General features: G+C 32.7%; 1 protein-coding gene across 1 annotated transcript; it reads left to right on the forward strand.

The window, feature by feature from the left end:
- Positions 1-1,628: 1,628 nt before the first annotated feature.
- Positions 1,629-14,951, forward strand: LOC111062815. Its single transcript, XM_039438482.1, has 3 exons — positions 1,629-1,763; positions 13,239-13,502; positions 14,575-14,951. Exons 1-3 carry the CDS (start codon positions 1,746-1,748, stop codon positions 14,725-14,727), a joined length of 435 nt encoding a protein of 144 aa, XP_039294416.1. The 5' UTR covers positions 1,629-1,745; the 3' UTR covers positions 14,728-14,951.
- The last annotated feature ends 12,524 nt before the right edge of the window (positions 14,952-27,475 follow it).

Genomic DNA, 27,475 nt, shown 5'->3' on the forward strand with positions numbered 1-27,475 from the left:
TGACATTGCTTTTGCAAAAGCATCGAAACGTGAGGGGAAAAGATGTAAGCTATGCTTATAACTTTTGGTGAAATACGCACATCATAATAATATAAAGTGATAGTTTAGTGATAATGGTTTCAATGTATGAGCTAAGACTTCCTCGAATTTGAAGCAAAGGAATTCTACAAAGTAAAATAATAAATTATTACAAATTCGCAATGAATTGTTAATAAAGGTAGCTCGTCAGATTTAAATAACAAGTTGGATAATTTCGAGATTATTATCGTTCAATCCATAAATTCCAGATATGATGAATAATTGTAATATTGATTAGTTACTCTATGAGTTACTCATTTAATTTGCTCTTTCATAATATTTACATTCCGTTAACTGATTCTAATGATTCAGAACTTCAAAATTTGTCAAAATCTAATAATGTAGCTCCAATCATCCTCATCTCAATTTTCGTTATCAGCCCAATATTCATTTTTCAGGATTTGATAATTCTAATAGAGTTTGAATTATCCACAGTAAAGTAAGTATACCATTATATTTATAAATTCAAGAAATGCCAATATTCACTCTTTTTTCAGGGCTACTGATCATTGAATAAACACATTTTTATTTTTAAAATACTGGTGACATACACTTAATTTTTGTTACTTAATTTTTCGATTGCAACCGAAAATTGAATCCGTTCCGAAAATTTGGCACATTTATCCATTCAACTAATGTCTATAGGCTGGATTTTGGCACTATAGTTTATCCAGAGATTTATGGATTCAATAAGTTTATGGAGCGCATTTCTCATGTTTTTTATTGATTCAATAAAGTTATTGAATGGATAAACAGTTAATGGAACGACTGAGAAACCAGGCATAGAAAAATTATCAACTACCTCTATTTTCATTCCAAAACTACTAGTTTTATCCCTATCAAGTGGTAGTGTTAAAATGAAATGAAGGGTACTTTTAAGTTTGTTTTTGTTTTTTGGTTAGTATAGTTGTGTGTTTCAAGGAATGCCAAATATGGTTTCACTGGTCATTCCATTCATTTCCAATTTACTATTATAGTTGTTTTTTTAGTTTATAGTTGTTTATTTTAGTTTATAGTTGTTTATTTTAGTTGTTTATTATTGTTTATTTATCATTATAGTTGTTGTGTGTTTCAAGGAATGCCAAATATGGCTTCACTGGTCATTCCATTCATTTCCAATTTACTTCTATACAACACATAAATTTTCCAATCGCGACGAAAATTTCTTCAACGAAATTTCACACTACACTGCCCAACTAATTTATCCGTCCGAGGTCAATTTTCTTATTTTATTACCTCCAACTCGGCAAAAAATTTGACCGATTTATGCGTATGAGTGTGCTGCTCAATCATGCGCAGAATCTTAATAACCTTCACGTTGCATTTTGTTTCGGAAGAAAGGGGAGAGAAAGAGGAGAGAGAGTGAGAGAAAGGAAGTGAGATAGTGGAAAAACAATGCTGGTAGAGAACTTGGGAGTGCCATTGGAAGAAAAGTCTTGGAAGGGTGGAGAGGGGTACTGTGGATGAGGGGTGGGGAGGGAAAGGTCCTGATAGTCATTTGCCGGGAAAAACTGTGGGGAAAATCGACTTGGGAAACAAGCTATAAAACTGTCCAAACCTCCTTTGCTGCTTCAGTCGCTTAACAGTGTTGGTGTCAACTAAGAGAACTTCTGGTTTTTATTTATTTCAAAATTTTGTGATCAATCTTCAACTTTTCGTCATCTGAAATGGGTTGGATTACACAGGTACAGGTTAAACAGTGTTATGGTGTAATAATTTATAAGTAAATTAATAAAAACAATATAAAAACTTGTAGTACCCTCTTATTAAAACATTTTAGAAACTTTAAAACATTTTAACGACTAGTTTAAATGTTTTAATAGAAGGGTACTACAAGTTTTTATATTGTTTTTTATTAATTCAAATAAAGTAGCCCATATATTAAGTGAAGTGATTTTAATTTATAAGTGTACATGATAGATTAATACTAATGTATTCCCAAGAATTTCCACATTGTTTCCGATTTGGTTCTTCGTAGTTATTGATAACAAATTTGTTGATTATGAAACAAGTTTCTCAGAAACAAGTAGTTTCTCAGAACTACTTCAATTTTACAATTTTCAATTATGATTCACAATCAATTATCAATATCAATCACATCTCCTTAGATTCATGAATTGTTGGTTCAAGATTATAGATAGAATAATGTAGTGATTATATAATGGAGACAATGATAATCTCAGACTGCGTGAACTTTGAGTTATAATTGGAAACAAGTATTGATGTCGAAAAACATTTTTATAGATTTTCAATTTTTTTTTTCATTATCATGGATTTTTAAGCTATTTGTGCTCTTATAATGGTAGCCTAAAATATTAATGTTTGTGATAAAATTCGAATTAAAATTTTCTAAGTTCCAATATAAGCCATATTTCCCAAGTATTCTTTATTGATTCATACAATAATTACATCATTAAAATGACAGAGAAAAAATAAGGTAACTGTACTATTCCTCTTCCAAATTTAGATAAGATTACACATAGTCCGATATAGGTTATCTTGTTGTTCACTTCACAAAATTTTCAGTCCTCAATTATTTTTACAAAGTAGATTTTGAAATTCAAATGCTTAAAACCCAAACATAGAAGAAATTTTTCACCAATGGATTTAGATCTTTCATCTCAAATGAATCTTCAACTTAGATATCAATGTCCAACTTACAACTTTACCAAGTCAATGAGGTGAACAAATATTATATTGGTATAGCTTATTATTAGTGGTGAGTCCCTCACGGGAAGGTCCTACTTAGCCTGAATAAGCAATATCAAGCCGTCATATTATACAGAGTTGGTGAAAATTATGGATCAGTTAATTTAGTATATTTATTCAGCATTTCTTCCATACGGATAATTCGACAGTAAATTTCATTAAGGATCCTGATCAATCGAAAAACTACTTTTCTGTTTTTTAAAATTCTTTTCCTACAGTTACGTTGAAAAGTGGCCATTGCTGCACTGATTACAGAACGCAAAGAATCACTTTTCCGCTCTAGTGCGGGAAAAATTTTTCTGCACTCCAGATTTGCAACATGGCAACGCAAAATACTTAGTAGGTTATATGGAGCAACAGTGCAGCAAAATCAAAATGAAGTTGGTAACAGTGACTGCTGTGGCTGCTATAGTGAGCAGAGGTGCAACCAAGCACAACGCGCTAATTATTACATTATATATATTATAACCAAGGACAACATTTTTATTCAATTTGACCATAAATTAAGGTTTTTATCAATAATAAAATTACACAGAAAAACATTTGATGCATTTCAGGCAATTCCACCCATAATTACCCACTTTTCATATTCAATGGTAACTGTAGGAAAAACTAATGTGAAATACGTGAATTTCATCACAACTTGATCACAGGCATGTAGTTGTCTCTAATCAGAGTCGTAATTGTTGCAAGAAAGTGACTTCAAACACTTGGCTTGTCTCTAAACACTTGAACCGTTTTTACTGTACTGGTTTACTATCAAACCTGGTTTCTTTTAAAGTCACTAGGCCTATGTGAAAGTGATACACTCTGCTTAGAATGTGTTACATTCACTCCGGCAATTGTGGTTTATGAGCAGTTATTCTGGTTTAAAATGTTATTACACTTTATGGATTAGGTAGTGTGAAGAATGAAGTTTGTTTTAATGATGAATTGGTTATTTTATCACCTGCAGAAATGATCTGGATAGTTAATTCTATTTTATTTGATTATCTCCATTTCTGTTTTGTATGCTGTGGATTATCTTATGTCAAATAACGTCTATAGTGAGGTCCACGTTATAATGGCAGTGTTTGATTGGCAATAGTATTGCTAGCCTTGTCTATCATTCAACAAAGCGAATAGCACCATCTCTTTCTCGCTTTGCTTTGTTGCCAGATCGTCTTTTAACAATGTATCAAACCAATGTAGCAATAATCAATTAACAAAAAAGTTCATCATAATTATTATGGAAATTCATTATGAAATTATTGGAAAATATAATTTAATGTGTAAAATATAATTGATCATTTTAAACGAGAATAAACAGGTAATATTACATCAATAAACTTGTATCAGCTACCGTCTACAGAAGGCATTGACAAGACAGAGGATCGGCAACGTTGCTCTCCTATCTTTCTCCACTGCCATTATAACGTGGACCTCATCATAGAGAAATTGGAGTCCAGTTGATGCAGTGTGGTCCACGTTATAATGGCAGTGGATAAAGATAGAAGAATAGCAATGCCGATTCTCTGCATTAATTAATTATATTTCTACACTTTCAAAAACATAATTGTCATCGTTGTGGACCTAGAAAAGGATAGTACCACCAGCTTTGTCGAATGATAGACAAGGATAGCAAAACCAAAGTTGATCAAATACTGTCATTATAACGTGGACCTCACTATAGTCTTAATTACTCATTAGCACAGTGTAAGCTTAAAATGAATTATTGCTAGTGGTCCAATCTCAGAATAGCTGGTACGCTGCAAACGGCATTTATTGAACAACATATGAACTTCAATGATTTTTGAGAATTTTAAACTAGAATATACCCGAAATGATAAATTTTTATCATTCTAACATACGCGTATAAATCTGATTAAATCTCCTAAAGCCAAATTACGTATCAGAAGTTTATCCATGATTTTAAAGATTTGAACATAAATCTTCACGAGAATTCAATGGTTAAATCACTCCCTAAATGAGAGCATGATATTATCAAGCATCCCAAATATGTGTAGTGGGGTAGTCCTGTGGTTTTTTATTTGTTATGATTTTGCATAATATTGAAGGCATCCAATTTATCTCTCCAAATCCAGTTCTGCATCCATAATACTTTATAATGCTACGTGTTATATCATTTGATATTAGAATTTTAAATAACAACTACTGTTGTAGACTCCCAGGTTAACATCTTGGAATGCCGCCTCATGAATTACAAATAACAACTACTGTTGTAGACTCCCATGTTGACATCTAAGAATTTCGAATTTAATTTCGCCTCATGAATTACGGTACAACTAATAACACACCAAAAACTTATAATGATCATCACTATTCACTCATAAAATAAACTATCAATAAACCATGCAATAAACTATCAATCACAAATCGTTTTGATCTAGTTTTACACGTGTTACAAATAAACTCCTTTTCCAACCCTTCAAACTCTAACACAACAAAACTATCGATAAAAAACTAATTCATTTCATCAATATCCTCAGCCTATTAATCTAGCCGACAGACAGCCTAATTAACGGTCCCCAAATTAGCAATAACCGGGTGTAGTTTCAGATTAAACACGGGTAATTTTCTCAAGAGCAGCTTCCTAGTCTATAATTAGATATGAGTCAATCGTCAATAGAGAAGCATGTCTGATGGCTGGTTATTAGCATATAAAATTGTATAGCAGGTAGCAGATTGATCCACTCATTATGATCTTTTGACATCTAGAGGAATTCTGGCCCGTTATATTATGTGCAATATCCTCATAAGAGCTTAATGTTGTCGTCATAGTGTGCAACGTGTTGAACGTGAGAAAGAATGAGTGGTATTTTGGTCCATTATTTATTTATTTATTTATTTATTTATTTATTTATTTATTCATATGCAAATACAATTCAGGTAAAAACAACAGGCATTTGCCCAAAACTGCTTCAAACCTTAATTTGGAATACACAGTCTAAAGGTTATGCTACTTACGTAACTTAAATGATAATTCGTACACAATTTTGAGTCCAAAAAATGTATCTAGGTACTATAATTTTGAATTTATCAGATTGATCAATTTCCAAATACAAATCCAAACAAAACTCTTCCTTCACAATTGCAAAAAATATTGCAATATATTTTTAATATATATATACATATTTGTGCAATATCAAATATTTCCAGAGAAGCATAAATTGTTGGCAACACATTAGCTGTTTCAATACATAAAATAGAATACAATAGAATTCTTTCGCAAAATAAAATTCGTGAAGTTCAAAAAAAAAGAATTTTATATTTGAAAGTGACTGAGGAGATGTTGTTAAATTACAACATTATAATGTTGACATAACAATGATAACATAATTATAATGTTGACAAACATAATATTGTTGTCAACATGTATGCAACACGTTGAACAGAAAAAGGCATGTGTGCTACGGTACTCAAAAGCCGTAAGAGGTTTTTCTAACATCTTAGAACGCATCTAGTTTCATTATTTTTAAATAATTGTTTGAAATCATTTCAACTTATATCCACGGCTGAACCACAACAAACCTTTACAAAGATGAGGTGGAAAAGTAAAGACAGTGTAATTTTTGAAGAAAAATATTTAATATTTCTGAAGACAGTGTAAAACCTTTACAAAGTGTTGAAAGGGAAGATTAAATTGAACTTCATTCTCATTTTAAACGTGCGGAATGCATTGAAATCAACAGAGTTGCAAGCTGCACGACAAGTTGAAAGAGAAGTTGCAAAGTTAGAAATGCGACTCGGATGATCAAACTAGTTTTAAACTTGATTTGAGCAGATTTCAATAGTGGAATCAGACTCAGGTGAATGATTGATTAACAACAACCAAATTCAGTCAACGGCCGATCACGGGCAGATCTCAGACAATGAAAAAAATCACATATTATATTATCAAAGCAAACTTTACTTTTCACATCAGTAACTTAATTCATTTCTAAATCTCTTACGGCTAATCTACCACATGAATGATTTTCCAACAAGATCTGACTACTGACCTGACCGTGCCTGTTCAAGTGACTCCAGTTTCCAGAGTTCATCAGGGTATCCGGCATTTCGACATCCCAAATCCAGTAATTTAGTCAATCAGTCGAGAGGCGACCTCATTCTCAACTTGGGATTGCAAACAAACAAAACAAGTAGTGGTGTCAATTTTGTTTTATTTTCTTGCTTCTAGTCTGTGTGTTTCAAAAAAATTCACGAGTCACTGCGCACGCGCGCACAAGGCGTAAAACAAATTGAAAAAAACGGATACGCTACAAGAAAAAACGCAATAAAAAGGATACGCTGCGAAAAAACAAAACAAAACGGATGGATACGCTGTGAGAAAGAATGTTGCAGAAATGTACTAGCGGATAAGTCAATGGATAATGACCTCAGACAATAAACAATACTAACTTGTGCAATGTTGCAAATAGAGTGATTTTATTCTTGTAGTGAACGAGAAACTGTGATATGAAAAGCAGTATATCGAGAAAAATAGACTGAATTTTCTTAATTAATGACCGAGCATAGCGTATTCATATATTTGACTTGAGACTCGACTTGGTGTGCTTGTATGTTCGACGATTACTTTTGAATGCTTCAATTAATAATTTAAAAATTCCCAACACATAATGCCAGTTGCACAAAAGCCAGTTAAATTTAAATCGTAATCAAAAGAACCTAAAGACGGCATTTCAAAAACACATTCTCTGATTGGTTCTCGTGAATTTAATCACAGTTCAATTTAACCGGCTTTTGAGCAACCGGACCATTCTCTTTGAACCATTATACAGATCGAGCTATCAATTAATTTAGATGGAAAAATAGAAATAGAGTTTATTAGTATTAGTTGAAATAGAGTCAATACAAGAAATTCAGTTGGAAAATGAGATTGACCAGCTTCTTGTATCCTTATAAGACAAGAAAGGATAGTACATGCTCAGTATTACTATATATCATGCACGCTGTAGATGGAATCAATAATCCTGAGTAGAGGGGATTTTTCAAATTTCAATTAAACAGCTGAAAGAATACCAGCGGCATTTTGAGCGAGTTCTCCAGCCCAGCTCATCGCTAGTAAATAATCAGCTTATCTGGAAGATGTTATCTGTTTAAAGGTTATTTGTTTCAGAAAATAATATAACAGGAAATTGTATGAAAATTGTTGAATATTTCTATTTTGAGATAGTATTGTTATTCTCCTCCGTTAGACGCGGTTGATATGAAAGTACAGAGAAAAAAGTGTTATGGGGTGGGAATATCAACATTACCTTAAGTGTCCTAGTATCTTCCTAATTCGTAGATGTTGATAAGGGCCATACCATATAAGGCGTTTTTTCAGGCGTTTTCGGACAGTGTTTCTAGAGTCGGCAGGACAGGAAGATCTCCGATTGGCTGCTTGGGTTGTCGTCTGAAAAAACGCCTAAAACGTTTAATGTAGTCTAGCCCTAGGGAGTAGGCCTACATTAGTCGATTTGTCATTCTCGTTTATCATTTTGAACTGTTCATACGACGTTTGTTGTCAGGGTTCATCGTATGAAACTCACATAGTCGAAATTTATTCGAGAAGAGTACGCAAGGAAGAGGGAAAGGAATAAATGGAAAAGAAGAAGAAGATTTGTGGGAAAGAGGAAGTAGAATGAAGAAACTACAAAAAGTCAGCGGACGAGAAAGTGAAAGAGAATGAGAGTGTAGGAAGAGCAAGCAGACTATCCAAGAGTTCTAGGTCAAGGACGTATGCTACGCTTGACCTTGAATCATTCGCTTGCGGTCTTCTAGTAATGGTGACTGACTGTTCCTCTATCTATATCATCACCGCAAGCCTACATGAGTATACGGAGATAGAATTATTAGTATTATTCTCATCAACAACTTATATTAGGCATATACTGTAATTCTAATTAGTAGGCTATAGCGAGATAGTCCTTTACATTGGTATCGTTTTTTGAGCAGGGTTACTTCGATTTTATTGAATGATCCTTCATCCATATTTAAAACCAATTACAACTTAAAATCTTTTTTATTTCATTTTGATTAGATGTATGATCAGTACATACTACCATATTTCATATTTTATCAACTTAATTTAATAGATGAGAATCATTTGAAATAAATGAATATAGTATTCATTTTATTGAATGATCCATCATCCATATTATTGAAATCTAACTCAACTTTATTCTATTTCAATTGGATGATTGTCCAAATTACCAAATTCATTAACTAAATTTAATAGGAAATTATTGCCTTATTACTTAATAATGATAATAATATACTATATTGAGTAAATTTGTTGCATAATTGGCTGTTGTACTGTAATTTATTGTGGATTCGTGTATAAACCAGAATGTATTGTAACTTACTTGAATGAATAAATTTGAATTAAAATTAAATCAGACTTGATGAATCTACTCTCACCTAATTGTAGTCTTCACCAGTGAGTCTAGAAACATGAGAACTACAAACCAAATTTACACTAACTCTGTTTGGTTTGGTACTCGTTATAATGATAATTCTCTATTTTATGAAATAAGTTACTACTTCAGTTACTTACTTGAGCTTCTTTGTCATACAGCTATTGAACATATTGTAGATAGCTATTATACACAGCTATTGTAGAATATTGTACATCTGCAGCTTTGAAAACCTCCAAACAAAATATAATTCCATATTTTATCAAATTTACGGCATCAGTTCTATCAGGTGTATGTCTCAATGCTCAATCTTCTAATCCACACACGTGGTCAATATTCTGAATGACACGCATACTAATATGATTGTCATCTTTTCCTTGATGGTCTTTTATATAAATATTGCAGTAGATTCGAACAAATTTTACAAAATTATGACTTTCACAACACATGACAAAAACCTACACGATTAGTTTCATAATCTGTCTAGTTTCTATATGATTTATGATCGGTTTCGATAATATTGTTACCGACAACTTTTCAGAAGAAAATAATGTCATTCTATAATCTCATTTTTCTGAATATACTAGACTTTTCGTATCAAAACGAATTAAACTTTCAAAACATTACATCAACCTATCTGGATAGCCATCACCTGTCAACCTCGTTTGTCTGAAACTTTATATTCCAAACACAGTATTTCATTGGGGAAAACTGGTGTCTGGGAAATATAGAATCGAATTAACTATTGAAAGCGATTCACTGGGATATTCCCCAATAAGAGGTGGATTCCAAAACGTCTTAAGTCAAAAAAGTGAATTTCTCAGGAACTAATTTTTTTTCTATTTTTGATAATATAATTCAATGCTACTTTGGAATAGAATAAGTCATGTAATTTGCAGTTTCAAATCCTTCTTTCAAGACAATTAAAAGTGAGATTCAATGACAAAATAATTTTTTTAATATGTTAAAAATTTGTTTTTTTTTTCAAAACGACCTAAGTCAGTGACTTTAGCACTTCTGGAAAATTCATATGGGGGACAACTTCGAACTATTATCATTTGAAAGAGTATTGATATTCAGAGCTTGTCTTTAAGATGTCAACAAAGGTTTTAATAACTATCTAAGTACATGACAAAATATTAATTTTTATTTATAAAAATTAATCACATTCTTCTTCATTTCACTGACACGATTCACTAATCAAAGTCAATCAGTCAGTATAACCTCAAAATCACAGCAAATAGGTGCTGACTGCGAGAATCGCGCATGCGCGAAACTCTTGGCAGCTGACTTAGGCCTGTTTGGAAAAAACAAGGCATGACTAAAGCACTTTTGGAAAACATTACTGATTTGTAATGTGTGTAGTATACTTGACTTAAGCTGTTATTGTATGAATTGTTTTTCCAATGTGAGAAATGATGCTCTAGAATCAGATTCAACTAAAACCATGAATAAATGACTTGAGCCCTTTTGGAATCCACCTCTTCGATTACACTTTGCATAGGATGAAATCAAAACTTTTGACCATGTTTAGTATTATCTTTGTTTGATTAGCATTTACCTGAACTTGATTAGTATTTTCTTTACGGCTTTTAATTCCATAAAATAAGGATTGGTTAGTCAAAGACTGCAGCATCGTTTAAAGCTGCGTTTACACTAAAAGTCATCATCAAAATGTTATCCATGAATAGTATTATACAGAGAAGTTTTTTGTAGGAAACAATCTACGGTTCTCAAATAATTTAGAGCAACAAAAGTTGTCGATTTTTCGCCCAGAGAGCATGGACTTGCAGAGGGGAACTATTTTGCTCAAATTCAAATTCATTATTTCCGGTGTGATTCACTTTTGTGAGTCACATTTAATTAGGAATCAGCAGTTCAGTGTGATTCGTTTGTTTCTGTAATGGATTTTATTTGAGAGATTGTGGGTTATTAGCTCACCTCCTCCAAGTAGTGGCATAGCGGGTGCGCCGCTATATGGACTAGAACACCTGCCAGATTTTCCTTCAGAGTTTACTCCCCTAGGCTCTTCCGCCCACATCGCCGTTGTGATTTGAATAGATGAATATTTATTCAATGACAAGTACATTACAGAATAACAATAATCACATATTGAATTCAAAAATGCGTAATGTACAGTCAATGAATACAATACTGTTTGCTAAAGAGTGAACTTTGTCTGCATACAGGAGCATATATCTCATAATTGAAAATAAAATCAGGAATTCGCTTAGCGTACACACATGAGATATTATAAACTGGAAATAATGCGAATAAAATAATAAATATACTAAATCTGTATTGTACACGACCCTCCTCACACACAGACTCGTTCTAGGTGAGGAGTACTATTCTTTCAAATTATTGTAAAGTTAGCATTTCAAATGTTTGTAACGTTTTGCTTTTTGTGAATAAAAACTTTTTTCATTCATTCATTCAAAAATAATAATGTTTTAGTATATGATTTCTCTCCTCTTCCGCCTTTGTGGACGTCGACCAGGTGTCACCCAGTTATCCCAGCCAGATGGTCCCTGGTTATCTCAATAATACATCTTCTTCCGCAGTTGATGCTAATGATGATGATGAGACGTCTGCCACCCTTCTCATCACTTGTCACTTGATGTTGAAGCCAACTAATAACTACTGTGCGTTCACCACTTACTCGGGTATCCCCGGGATTGCCTCACCCGTTTACATTTCAATAATGGAAGTTGCCCTGAGGGGAACAGTTTTTTAAACAGGAATGAGCAGATTATCTAATTACATCAGATTTATACTGTTATCAGCTATCCTGTATTAAAGGCAGTCAGTGGCAAGAAAGAGAATTGGCAACGCTGTTGTTCTATCTTCCTCCACTGCCATTATAAGGAGGACCTCACTACAGTACAGTTACTATATAAGTTCCCGTGTTATCGGATGGGCACGTTAAACTGTCGGTCCCGGCTGAAGTATGACAGTCGTAAGGCCCATTGACGGCTCAAATTATATATTCAGGCGGTGGGACCTTCCCGCAAGGGACTCCCCACCAACAAAAGCCATACGAATTTACTTTTTACTATATAAGTTGTTCCCATACCTGTATGTATTTTTTTGTAAATAAATAATAGTATCTCAAGTCACAAGGACGGGAAGGCCTTTTGCAGGTGAAAATGATGTTTCATTCAATGAGATTTTCATTCGAGCACTGCAAAAGACATTCAAGTCCAAGTAACTTACACTATTTTTTGTCATGATGATCTAGAAAAGAATGAGAAACAGAAAACATTACCTGCTTGTGCTGACATTACTATACATGCATTCTATATAAACATAACCTAGTCTACGAGTTTCGAATCAGGAATTTCTTGATTGTAGTTGACAAAACTTCCACCTGGAGCGCTAAAAGGCGGTTTTTGTACCAGTTTTGCTGTTTCACATTCGGAACTATAGTGACGTCCACGTTATAATGACAGTATTTGATAAACTTTAATGTTGCTATCCTTGTCTATCATTCGACAAAGCAGGTGGTACTATCCTTTTCTAGCTCCGCAACGATGCCAAATCTGTTTTTGACAATGTAGAAATATAATTAATTAAGGCAGAGAATTGGCAATGCTGTTCTTCTATCTTTATCTACTGCCATTATAACGTGGACCTTACTATAGGAAACATACTCGACTGTAAAGAAAACATATGATTTCATTACAGTATAGAATGCTGTAATGAGAATCATATGTTTATTTGTTCCACAATCAGCTGTTTACCGGTTTGATTTAATGGATGTAAAACAGCTGAAATTGAATGACCATGACAAAATTAATAAGGAGTATCTTAGTATCACTATAAAGAGTATCTTAAGTGGTATAAAGTATGAGTATCACTATACTACAGTTACTATTATAAAGAATATCTTTTTACAGTTACTGTAACTGTAGTATCTGCACTTTCACTCAATGTGCCTAGAATATATCCTGGAATTTATTCTAGGTACGTACATTTGCTTTCAATATTTTATTATCTTGTGCATGTCAGTGTACTGTTTCTAGCCGCGTGTCTGTGTACTGTTTCTAGACGGTGTTCGTCGTAGTTAGCCTGGCGGCCGCCGCTTGGAGCCGTGAAGTGCCGACAGCAGCACAGTCGGCCGCGGTGGCAGGAGCCGCAGCCCAGGGATCGCCTCTGCGTGTCAGCTCAGATCTACTCGACCAGGACAGTCCACACCAGGCGACGCGAGGCGCCAAACGGGAGTTGGGAGACGTCGCTTATCACCATGGGGGTCATCACAAGCATGCCACCTCCTACCAGCACTTTGTGCTGCACAGCTATCATCCCAAGAAGGTACAAATTAATAGATAATTAGTTAAATTAAATTAAATACTTTCATATAATTTATATTCATACAATCTATATTCTTGTTTTATTAATTTAAAGGGTACGATAATTATATTTTATAAATACAAGAAAGTAGCCCTGAATATATACATCTAAAAAAATATGGAACTTTCATGTAAATACATTTTGAAGGTAGAGGAGGAATGGATTGATATCGCTCAAGGTCTTAAAACTAGTTGATTGTGTTAGGGACGCAATGTCATGCCAATATATTATAGCTACCTTACCATATAAGATTATATAATTTTATATATGAAGATTGATTGATTAATTGATTATATGCCTTTATTAGGGCGGAGCTAGGACTCCTGGTCCTCTCTGCCACACAACCCTAAGATGGATGGGTCAAAGAGGATAAATAATTCTATTTGGATGTGTCTCAAGACTTAGGAATTAATTTAGTTCAATTTTATTTTCCAAAAACATGATACATAATCATGGAATAATATAATATGATATTGTATATTATACAACATATTTTGAGATCCCCTACTAGACTATCAATCTTTGGATGATGGAGATTTGTGGTGGGGGGAGGGAGATAGTTACTTATGAATCAAGATGAGATTCAAACTCAAGAATGAGAGTTATTTATTTAGGCCTAATCATTTAGAATTACACAACTTACAGAAAAGTACCACAGGCTTAACCTATAAGGAATAATTGAAAGATCTTTCACATGGACTTTTTAATCACAGATGAAAAGATCTTAGAAATATTTCTCGACATTAAAAACCGTTATTCTCTCTCCTTTTATAAATTAATAGAAACAAATCATATTGCCATTTTGTATTATCAATAGAAAAAGAAATCATTGTGATTCTTCATCTAATGGAATATGAATGAATGGAAATCTTTATACTAGAAAACATTATTCTCTTCCTTTTTATAGATCAATGGGGAAATCATTTCTATATTTCTATAGAGAAATAAATCATTGTGATTCTCTCTCTGATAAATATAATTGAATGGTAAAATTATTGTTTATTTTTTAAATAAAATGTAATCTTTTTTGCAGGTGATCTACCACAAGAAACATGGTCACCATCATGATGCTCCCCCCTCCTACCAACCTGTCCCCCATCACCCCATTGCTCCTCCCCACCACAGTCCAGTGCCTGTCTATGATGAAGGAATCACCGTTGATGATGAGTCATATCCAGCCTACTAGATGCTTCTAGATGCTACTAGATGCTTCCAGATGCTTCTGGATGCTACTAGATGCCACTAGATGCATCTATATGATCCTAGATGTCTTCTACAAGATTCTAGATGCTTCCAGATGCTTGCTACTAGATGCGTCTAGATGCTACTAAATGTATTCTAGGTGCCTCTAGATACAACTAGATGCTTCCAGATGCTACTGGATCCTACTAGATTCCTTCTAGATTCCACTGGATGCTTCCAGATGCGACTGGATGCTTCCAGATGCTACTGAAAGCTACTAGATTCTACTGGGAGCTACTGGATGCTACTAGATGCCACTAGATACTTATGGATGCTACTAGATGCCACTGGATGCTTCCAGATACTACTAGATGCTTCTAGATTCTCTGGACGCTACTAGATTCTACTGGGAGCTAATGGATGCTACTGGATGCTACTGGATGCTACTAGATGCTTCTATGCCACTAGATTCTTCCAGATGCTACTGGACGCTTCTAGATGCTACTGGATGCTACTATATGCTTCTATGCCACTAGATGCTTCCAGATGCTACTGTATGCTTCTAGATGCTACTAGATTCTACTGAGAGCTACTGGATGCTTCTAGATGCTACTAGATGCTTCCAGATGCAACTGGATGCTTCTAGATACTCATGGATGTTGACACCACTTCACCAGACACCCTCTATACAATGATGACATACCCCCCACCAAAACGAGTTACCAAAAAATACCAGAATGTTGCCTTTTTTATTTATACAAATTATCGATCTAGTTAGTAAGCGATTGTTCCTATTTTTTACATCATGAAAATAAACTTTTTTGTAGAATTGGTTATTATTTATTATTAAACCTCTACTTTACTCCTATTAATTTTCCACTCCAAAAAAATAAATGTCCTTTGTGAAATTGGTTTTATTTATTTATTTATTTATTTATTTATTCAAGGTGATACACATACTATAATTAGGAAAGAAAAAACAGGCGATTGCCCAAAACTTCTTCAGTTCCTGGATTTTCACATATTAAAAATAGTCCAAACAATTAGGTTAAGTTCAAATTTTGATTTCTGCCAAAGTTTCCGCACCATCCGAGGAAGATAACACAGATATAAAATTGATTTTGAATTTCACAATGTTGATATAAAGCCGAAAAACAATAATCAATCCGAAATTCGATTAAATTAATTGAAATAAATTAAAAATTTGAAGACAAAAATTAGACACTCACTTTCAGCTACTTTACAGCTGATAGCTTTTCAATCATTTTTTTCCCTTATTCCTAGTGTTTACAATATTGAATACCTAAACGGTTTCTATAGAATTGACTCCTAACTTCTAGATAGATACGGTAGGTAGATAGGCTAGATAATTTTATTGCAACGGCTTCTAAGTTCTTCAAAAGCGATGCATTTGTCAAAATAGCACAATGTTGCCTTTTTTATTTATACAAATTATCGATCTAGTTAGTAAGCGATTGTTCCTATTTTTTACATCATGAAAATAAACTTTTTTGTAGAATTGGTTATTATTTATCATTAAACCTCTACTATACTCCTATTAATTTTCCACTCCAAAAAATAAATGTCCTTTGTGAAATTGGTTTTATTTATTTATTTATTTATTTATTTATTCAAGGTGATACACATACTATAATTAGGAAGAAAAAACAGGCGATTGCCCAAAACTTCTTCAGTTCCTGGATTTTCACATATTAAAAATAGTCCAAACAATTAGGTTAAGTTCAAATTTTGATTTCTGCCAAAGTTTCCGCACCATCCGAGGAAGATAACACAGATATAAAATTGATTTTGAATTTCACAATGTTGATATAAAGCCGAAAAACAATAATCAATCCGAAATTCGATTAAATTAATTGAAATAAATTAAAAATTTGAAGACAAAAATTAGACACTCACTTTCAGCTACTTTACAGCTGATAGCTTTTCAATCATTTTTTTCCCTTATTCCTAGTGTTTACAATATTGAATACCTAAACGGTTTCTATAGAATTGACTCCTAACTTCTAGATAGATACCGGTAGGTAGATAGGCTAGATAATTTTATTGCAACGGCTTCTAAGTTCTTCAAAAGCGATGCATTTGTCAAAATAGCACAATTTGATATATTGGTTATATTTATTCAACTACAATTATTTGATAAATTGATATATTATTCCTATGGTCTTCATTCATTTTTCAAGATTGGGATTCAGATGAAAATGCTCAACTCATAAAAATATCATAAATCAAGAAAAGATGACAGCCTATTATTACAGTTAGTAAGCGATTGTCCTTTCAATAAAAACTTGAAGTAAACGTTTTTCTAGAAACTATTATTGATTTAAACTTTTTACATTATCTAGGCTTGAAACTGGATTGAACATCTTTTTGATAATATAAGTACACAAACTAATGTTTTTCTTATAGAATGATGCAGTTTTTATACCGTTTAGTTGTAGGCTATATTATCTGGATCAGACTGAAAGACATCTATTAAATTGAGATTGTGTAGGTAGAATCAATCCGCCTACCATTTAGTTAGTTGAAATTCAAATAGAAATAAACTGATATTGTGCAACTAATTATACAAACTTATTATTACTACATTACAGAGCTTGACTTGTAAGACAGAACAGTGACAAAGTGGAATTTCTCCATATAGTTATTATAAATTAGATAGGCTACCCGTTCTCAATAAAATGACTCGAAGTTCATACATGTCACTACAATATAGGGTCGCCACCCGTACTATATAATAAAGTATTGTACTTTATTTGGAAGTCTTGTACTTTATACTTTGTAAGCAAGATAAAATACACAAAAATACTTTATTTTGCTCAATAAAGTACTATAGAATAAAGTACGAGGAAATCAAAACATTTTAGGTTATTAGAGTGGCGGAGACTGTCAGATTTCAAATAAATATAAATACATTTTTAATTTTTACTGATAGAAAGTAACAGGTAGCAGGTAACAGATGGAACGGAACTGCTGATGAGTTCAAGAATTTGTATGAAGTGGTTTCATATTTACTCTCTATTTCTGCCACTTCAGCATTTGTGGAAACGGATTTTTCGGTGATGATTGGAGAGATGAGAGGAGCAAAGCATCTTTGAATCTCATATGAAATGAACTGCCTAATGATTATTTCAATTTGAATGTTGATTGCAAATATGATTTGCAACTCTTCACCAGTAACAATGATTTATTGATGATGGTCAAAAGCAATAACCAATAAGAAATATGTTTTCAAGAACAATTAATTGATTTTTTATTAAATTTAAAATTCATTATTGATTTCATTAATTCATTACATTATTAGACTCATTTTGTATTTCATTATATTCATGTATTGTATTTTGAATATTCATTCAAAATTACTTTATTTGCATGGGCTACTTATAAAAGTTATTAAAAACATAAAGTACATTTTATTTATTTTGTCCAGGAGCACATTCAAGCTCCAAAATCAAAAAATACTACGGTACTCAATAATCAGGCTTGTGGAGCACTTGATAGAAGAAAACCATAAAATATATTGAAATGAATGCTAATATGAAGATTTTAAACGTTGGAAGCAAAAGCAGTAAATTAAATGTAAAAGAAGATTTTAATATCTAAACTACAGCAAATAAATTAAATAGTAATAAACTAATAAATATCATTGAATTCGATTTAGACAATCCCATTTTTGATAAAATTATACAACCAAGAAATAGAGCATATAAATGGAGGATTAATATGTACATAAATCAGTCAATACCTTTTTATATTCAATTATTCATTATATTAACATTTTAGTCTTGATTAATGTTAGGCTATAATATTTGTAATTTTCAATCGCACTCACTGCTGGCGAACAAGTTCCACTTATGCCGGTAGTGCCTTTTATATAAATTCACTTATTTATAATATTACTTATAGCATCTATCATATTTTTAATGTAAGTACTGATTGTAAAATGTTATGGCAAATAATTTCAAAATTTCAATTTCAAAATTTCAAACTTGAAAATGGCTAAAATAAGCTGGAACCGGTCGTTCTTTTGAAATATTCTAAATATATTTTATAAAAATAAAGTACTACTTTATTAAGTACTAAGAATAAAGTAGTACTTTATTTTTAGGCCTGTGATTACCAATGTACTTTATTCTTCATAAAAAAAGGTGGCAACCCTACTACAATATGACAGATATTACAATGGTACAATATGGTTACAATGATCGAATATTGATCATTGTGGTCAATATTGATCAAAAACTACTCGTGATTATAGTAAAAAACAACAAGATATCTGCGGATATTGTACAGTAAAGGTGATCATCAACATAATTATTATTCATGACAAGAATTTTCAACGACAAAAATTTGGAAAAGGAGCCTTCTTGATGTTATCAATCATAATAACCTACCTGCTAGTACTTGCACCCAGTTGCACAAAAGTTTTAATCTAGATTAGGCCTACCCTAATGTCACGAGAAACAATTAGAGAAGACTTCTTTTAATGGAGACTTTTCTGATTGGCTCTCGTGGTATTTAATTATTATTGAAATTTAACAGGCTTTTGTGCAACCGGGTCTGAGTTTATCAATATTTTTACTTCAGAATAGTCGACTACACTTATTTTCAAATTCTTGAAGAATTCCAAAAATTGTATGGAACATTATAATTATTTATTATTCCTATGAAGTGGGAGAAGTATTCGAATTCAATTGAAATTGAGTAAAATATTAGGAGCTGAAGGTTCATACCTTCAATTGGAACTGTTGGAGTTAATATAGTTTTAATAATACTGTATTGATAATACTGATTGATTCAAATGGAAATCACATTTTTGTTTAATTTTTCCATGATTTTATGTAACCCAAAATAAACGCAATAGGTACCAGATTACTAGGCTTTTACTATACAGGACAAATTCAAATTTATTCACACTCATAAATACATATACAGAAACCAAATAGAGTCTAGCTTGACAAATACAACAATACTCCATCTAAAATTTAATAATAGATTGTAAGTAATAGTATATAATATAATAATAAATTAAGGGTAAAACCTATCTGGATGGGGGCATGGAACGGTCAAGAGAGAACAATACCCCTCATTCAACGCCGGTGGAATGGGAAACAATAACTGTCAACCCATGTCAATGCTCAACCAATATTAAACAATAGATCTCTTAATGCCCCCATCCAGATAGGTTTAGCAGCATAAAATATATTTTCAAAACCTACTCCAAAAGCCACCACTCTGGTCCGCAACTTACAACTCGACATAATATGTATCGTTCAAAAAATATCAATTAGCACAAAGAAATTAGCTCTTTGATAATTAGAATAGACTCAAAATTGTGTTCCATAGCGATTGAATTCAACTATTTTTCTAAATTTAATGAGAATGACTTGAAAATTGTGTTTTGAAACAATATGTACATCTCTGATAACCTGATACGAGTTATAATATCGTTATACTAAAATCATTTATTGCGTGAAACACACCATTCAATTGCAGGGTTTTTGGTTTCTACTACACGACGAACATAATATCCTTTGATTAGCGATTCGATTGTACATCAATAAAACCTGGTATATGCCTTCACGGTTTAGATCTTTGTCGCATCTTGATAAGCTCTGCAGAAACTCCATGTTACACCAAAACCTACAGAGTACAGACTGTCTAATACTTTGATGGACATAAATTATAACTTTGATGAACCTGTACAGAACACGGAAATGGGAATCCCGCAGTAGAAGTCTAAGTGTGGAATAACGTCACTGAACTTAACAGGATGGGGGCATAAGCTTCATTGCACAAGGGTCGAAAATGTGTTAAACTACCTGCCAAATGGTATCGCAGTTGTATTGTTCTAGCTTGACCGTCCCATGCCCCCATTGAGATAGGTTTTACCCCAAAATTAATTCTCTATTAGTTCAAATGTATTGCTGCATTTGAATGAATGATGGTGTGGTTACAGGTAATAAGTAGTATGAGAGAATCATGGAGCTACTACAAAAAAATAAGAAAATGAAGGGCATCAAGACATAAGGCTATAGAAGTATGGAACTACATGAACACATGGAAAGAGAAAAATAGAGGACATCAGTGAGAGAGGCTTCCTAGTGACTAGATTTTCCACTGTTAATGCCGGTTGCACAAAGCAAGTTGAATTTTAATCGTGATTAATTTCCAATTGAGAACCAATCAGAGAAGGCTTTTTATCACGAGCAAATGAAAATAATCACCAATAAAATTCAACCGGCCTTTTTATGCCTGTGCAACTAGGCGTAGCTGTAGTTGAAAACTCCACCACTTTCTTTTAGAACCAGTCGAATTTTATTTAATTATTTAATAGATGAGTTGCTTTTTAGGAAATTATCGTACAGTTCTTAGAACCAGTAGAATTCAGAAACAAGCCAAATTGTGACATCTTTCCATGAAAAATACATAATTCTGCGTTATAAAGGAAGGTACCTACACCTATACATCTAGAAATGCATTAGTTTCGGATCTTCATAATTTGGATCTAGTCCAGTGATACTATTATCACTTATTTTAGAGATTAAGGTAAGTTGTAATATAAATTGAATGTATTGTTTTTGGTATCATAGGCTTAGGTGTATTAGCGAATAAGATAGAATAGTTTTATAAAACATCACATGTATAAAATATACCCGTACACATAAATATATTTTGACAAGTTGGTGAGTTCCAAAAATGACGATATTAACAAAGATGATAACTCAGACATACATATTGAGCAATGACCCATACAATAAATTACATTTTATATAATGAGATATAGTATGTTCTAAACATTTAGATATCTGATATCAATAAACAAAGAATAAATAATAAATCATATTCATTGAATAGAATGAGTCAGAAAATGAATATTTCATATTTACTAATATTATATTAGTCTGCAAGTCGTTATTTTAATGTTAAAAGTGAATTGATAACAGTAGGTAGATAGAAATGTTACTGAACAAACACACCAGATACTTGAAATTTTTAAATAGCTTATTATTTAATATCATTCCAACCATTGTATTCAATGTGACTCTTCATCAGTCATTGGGTCTTTACTTTTTTCACTTCTAATTCCTGGAGTTTCAGTTATATTTTGGATCTACATTTTTCAACTTTGATAAATTCCTCGTTCAAATCCTACCATCATGTTTCTATTACTAAATTGATACCTGTACCGTTTGAAAAACTTCAAGACAAAAAAATTCAACCTGAGTTGAATTCAAATCTTCCTCTTTCCTATCACTAAAACAGGGGTAACTACAGGGGAGAGCACGGGCACAAAAAAATTGAAAACCCAATAAAAGGTCAGCAGTGTTTAATTTATCGACTGTCGACCCAGCGAGGTTTGTACTAGAATTTGTTCAGGATGTTCAGAGGGAGTTCGTCCTTGGGTTTGGGTACCTATGACTGAGGCGAATATAAAATTAAATATTAGATAGTGATATAGTAGAAGCTCCTATTTGAATAGTAATAGAAATATTTAAACATTGATCCACGTCAAAACAATCTTCTGAGAGACTCTGATCATTTACTATATGTAGTGGTTTTAGTATTTTTGGGAAATAAACATTTATTTATTTATTTCATTCAAGGTACTCCTCCACTTTTCATTACTTATTTAGACATTACTCTCCATTCACCAATGAAAATCAATAGCATATTAACATGAAAAAATATAATTTTCCCACAGATACCCTGAAAAGTGACCATTTGTGCACTAAAAAATAAAATAAATTCGTATGGCTTTTGTTGGTGGGGAGTTCCTTGCGGGAATGTTCCACCGCCTGAATATATAATTTAAGCCGTCAATGGGCCTTACGACTGTCATACTTCAGCCGGGACCGACAGTTTAACGTGCCCATCCGATAACACGGGAGTGATCTGTTTAAAAAACTTTTGGCTCTCAGTGGGGTTTGAACCCGGGATCTCTATGCTGCTACGCAAGCACTCTATCCACTAGACCACGGATCACTCCATTGCACTGATTGCACTGATTGATTTGTGCACTGATTGCAGGCTGCAAAGAATCACTTTTCCGCACTAGTGCGCAAAGTGAGTACTTTGCGTACTCCAGATTTGCAGCATGACAACGCAAAATAGTTAGTAGGTTATATGGAGCACCAGTGCAGCAAAATCAAAATTAAGTTGGTAACAGTGACTGCTGTGGCTGCTATAGTGAGCAGAGGTGCAACCAAGCACAACGCGCTAATTATTAAGTAGATATTATAATGGAGGACAACGAGAGCACAGTGCCACCACAGCACACACCACACAGCTGCCCCCCGCCATTCAAACACTACTACATTATTCAGGCAATTTTACCCATAATTACCCACTTTTCATATTTAATGGTAACTGTAGGAAAAATTTAATGTGAAATACGTAAGCAAAGTTCGTTTGCTGCACTCAAGAAACCATTCCGCTCTCGCCTACGGCTCGGGCGTAAACATTTCTTTCGATGCAGCAAACTGTCACTTTGCGCACTAGTTGCACAAATAACTATTTCTTTCTCTATTTCCATGCCTACCTGTTGTTACTTGGTTTTGAGATTTTGACATTTTCTCTATTCATTATCAGTCTATTTCTTTCTCAATTCTACTTTTCTTGTGAAAACCATATTTTTTTAGTTTATTATCCTTTACAAGCTTTTCACTCCAATCAAACTCCTGAATCATTTTTGCATTCATTTTCCATTCACAAAAATCAGTCGTATTTCTTTCACAATCATACATTTCATTTGCAAGGGCATTCTATTAAAAGTATGTCTTTGTTCTATTGTGTTTTACTAGCTACCAAATTTCCTAATAACCATTCTGTAGTTAGATTCGCTTCAAACTGTCAGCATTGTCCATATGCTTCTTATTGAGTCAACACTTACAATTCAATCTCACTGTAGCATCACCACATATTTCACCTACATGTTTCCGATTTTCCTGTGGTTTAAATAGATCAAATAAAAAAGGTTGGGAGAGAATTGAATTGAAACAAAGAAACATTTGTAGAATGTGAGGCTAGAATGAAACCAAGAGAATAGTATGAGAAAAGAAATATAAAGCTAATAGAAAACCAACTAGAGTAAAGAATGGGAGGAGAAAGGAAAATGATTTCCACAAAGCGAATGGAAAGGTTAAAAAGCGAATAACATTTGAGGGAGAAAGAGAAAGATATGAAAAAAGGCAGACAAACGAATAGAGAATTGGAATATAATGTGAGTTGAAATTGAATAGTAGTATTGGCGAAGCGTATGATCTGCGAATAATAACTGCTATAAAAATATTGACAAAGCAGACGTTGGTCTGGAAAACACTTTCACTGTGGATTATAGCTTGTAATTTGCTGCAACACAGGACCAAGTACAGTGTACAGTAAGAGGCATGCAATTGTTGGCCAATTTTCTTGTCAACTTGCCTTCTTGAAGCTCAATGCAAGTCGTCTTAGCCTTCTATACTGCGAAAATGGCACAACACTGATTGAAATTCTTGTATCATATAAGAATTTGAACTCAATGTCTTGTAATAAAAAACAAATACAAAATGGTGGTTCTAAATTAATGATTATTAAATGTTTATCAGTAGGGTTGAGAGGAGAAGATCGTTTTTTTTAAATAAAATTAGTAGTAGCCAGTTTGGAATATGCTTAAATTGCTCCCATCTCAATCTCTGCAATATTTATTCCAATATCATTGTCTGCATATAGAATAAGCCATCGATTTTATGCATATTCTGACAGATATAGTCTACTGAATTAAGACTAATCTATAGCAATATTTCAACTGAACGTGGTGCATAAGTTATTTAACAATGATAAATATTTTACTGTGAGTTAGAGTATAGTAGACTACCTACCTTCAGTTACCAAGTAGTTGGAAATTATGTACCGTATTGAATAAGTAGGCTACTTTTTCTACTGAAATCTTTAGATGATAGCAAGTCTTCCTCTGATATAAGAATATTTCAACTAAACGTGGTGCATTAAACTATTTACAATGATTTGATAAATATTTTACTGTGAATTAGAGTACCGTACTTACCTTCAGATACCAAGTTGTAAATTATGTATTGAATAAATACTATTTCTACTGAAATCTTTAGATTATAGTAAGTCTTCCTGATATACCGTAAGAGTATTTCAACTAAACGTGATGCATAAACTATTTACAATGATAAATATTATACTGTGAGTTAGATACCTCAAATAGTGATTAAATACCTCAATTAGTTACCAAGCTGCAAATTATGTACCTATAGGCCTATTGAATAAGAACTATTTCTACTGAAATCTTTAGATTATAGCAAATCTCCCTGATATAAGAATATTGTAAAAGCCAATATTATTAAGTCTCCCTGATATCAAAACATTGTAAAAATCCAAGTTATTGTAATATGTTTCTTGGACTAGATTCCTATGGAGAAACCCAAGTTCAATTATTGTAGCAAGAGACAAAAATAATCTAGAGAATCAATAAATATATTTATTCTATGTAGTAGCCTATCAGTAGTTTGGGATGATTGAACTCACATAATTCAGTATGCTATTTAAAATTGAAGCAATTTATTTTCTACTTCTCAATCTTTGACTCACTCTAGACTCTAGAACAAACTTTCATATTGAACAATAAGTGTCAAGTGGAATTGATATTATCTGCAATGATATTCATATGAGTTAGGCTACACACTCAGTTATTCAACCAACTCAAATGGATCAGTTAACATTTGCATCCATGTTAACTCAAGCGTCATTATTGATTAGAATAGTCCTCAACTATTCGTATTCGCTTTAAAGCTATTTTCATGAATATTTTATGAGAATAAAATATGAATACATATAGACGTACTCATACAATAAATAGAAAGTTTTTCTTGAAATAATTGTAACCTATTAAAATTTTTCCTGAAAGGTATAGGTATAGGTTCTTGATCAGCTAGAAATTGTATTAAAAAGAAAAATAGGCTTACATTTGAATTATTTTCTTTTTGGACTGGAATACTTTTACCGTTCAACCAACAGACTTCCTAAAAGCATCAAAGTAGGTAGTGAATAGGCTACATTGATTTTGGGGTGGAATTCCACAATATATCTGTTCATAGTGTAAATTTTACATTGATTTTTCTCGTACATAACAGCCACACCAAAAATACCTAACAAAGCTACCCCAAAATGAGCCAGTACGTTCAACAACCTACTGTCCCCTCTGTGGCATGTCTTGACGCACGCCTCACTATTGTTCACTTGTTGACAATAATGAGGCATGCAACAAAATGAGGCACACATCATGCAGTTGCGAGGAGAATGCACTCTCAGGATATAGTGTGATTTATATTCACTATAAACTGTCAGCTTTCCTCCGGATAACATCAATGTGTTTCCCATTCAAATAATACTGACAGTTTGAAGTGAATCTCTGAAACTTTGAATCTCATCAAATTGTCAGCATTTTATATATAGATAACATGAATGTTTCCCATTTAATCAATGCTGACAGTTTGATGTGAACTTCTAAAAACTGGAATCTCTTTTTAAATTGTCAGTTTTCTGTAGTTGAACGAAATCAATGCTTCACATCCACCTATTGCTGACATTTTAAAGAGAATCCGGCAGTAGGATTGTACTTTTCATTTGCAGAATATTTTTTTCATGTTGAGAGAGCGTTTTTATGCCTTCTCCTCTCCATTTACGTTTCTGAATGGACTGCACTTTGCTTTGTGCTACGGCCGGCCGGCTAATGCGTGTAAGTGATAAAATATATAAAGAGTGGACACACCATGAGCTAGAGTACAGTCTCAGTTTGGGTTCACAACTGGAAACAATCATTCTCACAAGGCAGCGACATGTTCAGAACACAGGTGAGGAAGGAGTTTATTTATTTGTACTTTAACAAAGAATCAGGCCCAGTTGCATAAAGCCGGTTGAATTTTAACCCTGATTAATTCCATGAGACTATTTATTTGTCATCCTCATTGGATGGAGTTCACTTTTATTTCATTAACTTTTTCATAGACCTAATAAGCTACATTGTTCTTTCTGGATAAAAGCTCCAACGAATTTTATTTTCTCATTCGGTAATTTCATTTGATGAATAATAAATCGAATAACGCATAACATATGAGATAAAATTTCTCTCATCCTCATTCACTAGTAGTTCGATAAATATTTTCCTGTTGGAAAGTCAACAATATTTTCCTCAATTTAATTATATTATGAAGGCTACACTGTGTGAATTTTGGATGATATCATTCAATATAAAATGTATAATCTTATTTTTTTATTAATTTTATATATTTATTTCTAAAGAGTTGATAGTTACTGTCTAATTTTAAAAAAATATCTCTTGAATGACATCAGCTTATCAGTATTCTTCAACCTATAACAATTCATTTATCCATAGACAATGAATATTATGAAAAATAAAATCCACAATAATACTAAATATAACTACCACACTAATAGAAATGAAATTGTCTATTTATCGATTGTATTCATGAAGTTTAAATTACAAACTCAAAGAAATATACAGAAGAAATATTCAAATTAGATAAAAATAATATAAGTATTTTATGAATAAATTGAAGAGTATATCATTATGAGAGAATCAGATATTTTTCCTGCCTTGAGGTATTGCCTCTGGAATATTGAGAAATTTCCATAAGTACAGAACTTCCATATTCACTCTTAGTTTTACCACTACCGGTATATAATCACTCTTATCTCTCCTCCTCCTC

The sequence above is a fragment of the Nilaparvata lugens genome, chromosome 11 (assembly GCF_014356525.2).
Source record: "Nilaparvata lugens isolate BPH chromosome 11, ASM1435652v1, whole genome shotgun sequence".
NCBI classification, from domain to species: Eukaryota; Metazoa; Arthropoda; class Insecta; order Hemiptera; family Delphacidae; genus Nilaparvata; species Nilaparvata lugens.

Excerpts from the sequence above, each read along its gene's own strand:
- LOC111062815 (XM_039438482.1), top strand. Across the intron at positions 13,503-14,574 it reads ACAGCTATCATCCCAAGAAG|GTGATCTACCACAAGAAACA; the intron begins GTACAAATTAAT and ends TCTTTTTTGCAG.